The sequence below is a fragment of the Arachis hypogaea genome, chromosome 19, assembly GCF_003086295.3.
Source record: "Arachis hypogaea cultivar Tifrunner chromosome 19, arahy.Tifrunner.gnm2.J5K5, whole genome shotgun sequence".
Lineage (NCBI taxonomy): Eukaryota > Viridiplantae > Streptophyta > Magnoliopsida > Fabales > Fabaceae > Arachis > Arachis hypogaea.
This window is the reverse complement of record NC_092054.1, coordinates 80,715,947-80,721,028: the sequence shown is the minus strand read 5'-3', so window position 1 is coordinate 80,721,028 and position 5,082 is coordinate 80,715,947. Positions and strand designations below refer to the sequence as shown.

Sequence of the window (5,082 nt, the reverse complement as noted above, 5' to 3'; positions counted from 1 at the left end):
GTTTTCATGAAATTGACAAGACTATGTTGCATCCTGTGATCCAAGCTTTGCAACCTATAGCAAACATAACGGTTGAAAGCCAGGTATAGCCTTTTATACATGTGATGGTTAAAAAGTCGTGGCATTGTTTAGATTTGAATGATTTTCTTGTTCCTAATTGGCAGGTTTTATACTACACGCCAAAGTCTTCTTTTTTGTACTGGGATGATATACACGGAAGCCACATATTCAGTACCAAGGATCTTCCTTTCTTTGTATACATTCTCTTTGGTCTTGACTTATTTATAGTTTGTAGCAAATTTACCATTATTTAGTTCTAACTTTAGACCCTTTCTACTTTTGTATCATTGGATAGATGATGTGCCTTTCTACCCGAAAATATTTGATTTGTTGGCATAATTAGTGATTATCAGATAAAGTCACAGCGCTTTGAACATTTTGAAGTTCCTGTGTCTATTGAGTTATGCATATGTCTTTTGTAGAGATGGTTCAACTTACGTGAGTTCTTTATCACTGCTAATGCATTAGAAAGTATCTGCAGAACCTTGCAATTTTTCTTGTAGTATTTACTTAATATCTATCTGAGATACAACAATAATAAATTTGGTGATGTATTTGATGTAAATATTTTGATGTTGAACAGCTTAATTCAAATGAGTGGCATCTAGATACTTCAGTTGCAGCGGGAGGGAGATCTAAAGTATTGCAACTTGTGGTGTCTACTCTTCAGCTCAATCCTAGATTTATTTACTTCTTTTCATAATCTAAGAATTCGTTTCTTCTTTTACTTTTGATAGCCTTTCTAGTGCTAGCATTAAATGGAAAAAATTGAAATTTCTTCTGTCTCATTGTCTCTACTGCTATTACAATTCTCTATTGTGATTAGTTTGTTGATTCTGATCTGCGTTTAGACAGAGCTTACATTAAATGTTTCCTTGTATATAATGGCAGGTATATACCATCTGCAAAGGAATGTCCTCTGCAATTGGAGCTTCCAAATGGAGATCTCTCCAAGACTAATGGCTTTATATCTCCTGTTATTCATCTCACCTTCAAAATTTCCTTACTTTATCATTTTCTAATATTACATGTCTTATAAAATTCCAAATTTGTGATTGTTATGAAGAGCCTATTTTGGAATATTGTAGATGTGGGGTGGTGTTGTTGTATGGAATCCCGAAAGTTGTGTAAATGATTTGGAGAGTAAAGATCCAGACAGACGTGTGATTTCTCCCCAGGTTTTCCTTTTAGTTTGTTAACACTCATTAATCAAAATCTTCAATTATATACATCGAAAGTAACCCAATTTTTGAAAAATTTTATTCTGTTTATTTTCAACCCAGTGTAATAAGTTCTCATTAACAAATAATTGATATATCTGAGCCATTACAATTCAGCAATTATTTTAAAGCACTTTTATTTATTTTCTTGTTTAGATAGAGAATATTATGCTATTTGTTTATGCTGGTATACATACATATCATAAGTTCAGTTTCTAAACATGGTTTGAGCTAAAGTTGTTCCTGTGAAATCACATGAATGAATTTTTATCCTAAATCTTGATGGTTCTAAGTGAATGAATTGCTCAAGTTTTCAACTGCACTTTGCCAGCTTCAATAAGTAATCAACATTATGTTCCATTTTCATTTTCTTTTGCACCATCTTTTAAGTGATCCATCTCTACTAGTCCTAGAAGCTGTGCATTCTTTTATACATTGAGAGGGAGCAAAAACAGGAGCGTTCTTCAAGTTTTTGGCTCTTCATCAATCATAGCACCAAGAGAAAGAGAATGATGGCCAAGGAGGGAGCTGACTGAAGCTTAAGAGGGAGCTGGTTCCACTCACCCAACCGTCGAACAAGATATTTAAAGAACAAGATTTTTTTCTCTTCTATCAGAAGGTTAATAACTTTTATTAGAAGATACTTATGTAGGATACAATATTTTGGTTTTTTATAGTTTATTAGTAGTAAATTCTAAGTGGTCTAATGTATATTTTGATATGGGTATGTTTAATTTAGTGTGAGATGTATGAATACTCATTTATGATCATCCCAATATTTTTAGTTCATAATAAATATATTTTGTTAAAGGATAATTTTTATTATTTAAACAATATTGTATGGTTTTATTATGTATTTATTTTTATTTTATAATTTTTGACTAATTTAATTTAAAAAAATAGGATTATATATATAATCATATTACTAAATATTAGGTTTTAGAAAAAAAATTATTAGAATATATATATATATATATATATATATATATATATATATATATATATATATATATAAATAATGAGGGACCTAAGGCTACACTTATATACAGTAGCTATAATATACAAAAAAAAAAAAGAGGGATCTAAGGCTACGCTTATAAAAGGTAGCTATGGTATACAATGTGGCTACGCTTTACAAGTGATGTAGTAACGTTGAAAAGCGTAGCCTATTCTGGAAAAATGAAAGCTGAAAAGCGTAGCCTTTGGTCCTGGACAGCATCACTTGAAAAGCGTAGCCTATTCTCAAACGCGAAAAGCGTAGCCCTTGGTGCAGAAAAGCGTAGCCTTTGAGAATAGGCAACGGCCGAATAGGAATCACTCCAAAAAGCGTAGCCGTAGCCCAGAAAGCGTAGCCGTAGCCTAAGGCATCATTTTTTTTCACTTTTGGCTACATTTTTCATGTGTACCTGAATGGGTGTTTTTCTTATAGTGTTTCAATCATAAAATAATATTAGGAAGGGGTTATAAAATCATGCAATTAGTATGAATAAGTGGGTGAAGACTTGATGAAACCATTCAATTAAACACAAGATAAACCATAAAATAGTGGTTTATCACCGATAGTTTGTCAAATCCAAACAATCCCCGGCAACGGCGCCAAACACTTGGTGCACGAAACTGACTCCGCACGTTTCGCACAGATAGACCGGAAAGTAATATCGGGTCGATCCCACGGACATTGTTGGTTTGAGCATGTAGTGGATACCTTGCAGATCTTAGTCAGGCGGATAGAAAATATAGTTGTCACAAGAAAACGCACAAAATAGAATAATTAAATAAAACGTTACTAGATAGGTGTGAAATCAATGGTATGAGAATGGTTGAGGCTTTGGAGATGCTTCTTCCTTCTGGATCAACTTTTCTCACCATCTACTCCAACTTCTAATTGATTCATTCCATGGCAGGTTATATATGATTAACGCCAGGTCAGCAGTCATTAATCTCCTCTGCTTCAGATCAAACGCCGGGTCAGCCATCCAAAATGAACGGGGGTGAAGCTCTAGTAGTCCATTCCCTTGGTGATCCTACTCAAAATGCCACAGACAATGTCAGATCTTCCAGATCAAAGAACGCTGCTCTTTGGGTTCTAGCCTATACCACAAAGGCCCTAATCACCCCGCACCTCGGCTGAACTGATGTCTCGAGAAGTCCCCAACAAAGCCGTGGATTAGCTGTGTAAGAGATGTATAATCAAGCTGGTGGTTTAATACTATCCCGTCAAGGACTCGAAAGAACCCATGTGGAATTGGGATGACGGTCAAGTTACACTCCCAATCCATTAGGATGAAGAACAAAGATACATCTTAGAGGAAAATCAAGCATAGATTGAATTAGAATAGTGATATTATTAATTCATAAGAATCAGCAGAGCTCCTAACCTTAACCTTAGGAGGTTAGTGACTCATACTATACAAGGAAACAATGTTCGAAAATAAGATATGCCGGAGAGAGAGTGATAGATCTCTAAACATGGTTTATCTTCTCCTATATATACTAATCTGCTAACTAAGAATTATAGAAAATAAGATAAGCTAGTCCTATAGTGAAAAAAATCTGCTTCTGGGGCCCACTTGGTGAGTGTTTGGGCGGAGCTTGGAGTATCTCCACGTGCTAGGACTCCTTAGGGGTGTTGAACACCAGATTAGGACTCCTATTTAGGCGTTGGACACCAGCTACTCCCTTCTGGGCGTTGGACTCCAGGAATGGGACTGGTGGCTAGTGTTAAACGCCTATTTTGGGCCTTCATTTCCAAAGCAAAAAAGTATGGACTATTATATATTTCTGGAAAGCCCTGGATGTTAGCTTTCTAGAGCTGTTGAGAGTGCACCATTTTGACTTGTGTAGCTCCAAAAATGCTCCTTCAAGTGCATAGAGGTAAGATCTTGACAGCATCTGTAGTCCTTTCTCTGTCTCTGAATCAGACTTTTGCTCAAGCTCTTCAATTTCAGCCAGAAAATACCTGAAATTACCATTAAAGACACAAAATCATCATAGAATCCAAAATTATGAATTTTTCACTAAAACCTATGAAAATATAATAAAACTTAATAAAAACTATATGAAAATGATGTCAAAAAGCATATAAAATATCCGTTCATCAGTGTCACATGCCAGTCAAATAAGGTTGGCATTCCACATGCCAATGCATAGCGTTCAACACGCCAAGGAGGCCTGCTCTAGGAAGCGTATCCCTTGCATGAAAAACGTACCGTTTTATATGGAAAGCGTGTCACTTGGCCCAGTTTTTATAATTAATCCTTTTTGCCACTCCAAGCCCATTCAAAATGCAATTTGGGACCAATAAATCCTTGAAGAAAAGATACAGAGATGAAGATTTAATGCCGAAGATTAGATTTGATTTTTTTTGTTTTTGAATTTAAGTTTGAATTTAATAATTAGGTTTTATTTTTCTTTAGTATAAAAATATCTTAAAAACACTTGGAGGGGATTCGGGGGATTAGTGATGACAAGTCATCTTATACTAGTTTTACAAGCATTTTTCACTAGTTTCATTAGGTTTTATGCACTTTCTTGCACCATAAGTAAGTAATTGGAGTGAATTTTCATGATTATCTTGAACCAATCAAACATCATTCATTTTATACTAAATCATAGGTTTTGTGCTAAAATTCATTGATTTTATAAACAATGCAGAGATCTAGTGATTTTGGTGGAGCTTTGATTAGTTGTTTGGATTGCTTGTAGGTGAAGAAATGATGGAAAAAGAAATTTTTGGAACACTTTTGAAGTTTGGGCACACTTTAAACCTTAGGCCACGCTTTGAAAAGCGTGGCCCATGAAT

At 34.8% G+C, this 5,082-nt stretch overlaps 1 protein-coding gene across 1 annotated transcript; it reads left to right on the top strand.

Moving 5' to 3' along the window:
• On the top strand, window positions 1–1,267 carry LOC112778483 (uncharacterized). The gene is made up of 5 exons (XM_025822796.2): window positions 1–83; window positions 165–254; window positions 644–717; window positions 952–1,036; window positions 1,149–1,267. The coding sequence occupies exons 1-5, from the start codon at window positions 24–26 to the stop codon at window positions 1,257–1,259; spliced, it is 420 nt and encodes a 139-aa protein (XP_025678581.2). The 5' UTR covers window positions 1–23; the 3' UTR covers window positions 1,260–1,267.
• The last annotated feature ends 3,815 nt before the right edge of the window (window positions 1,268–5,082 follow it).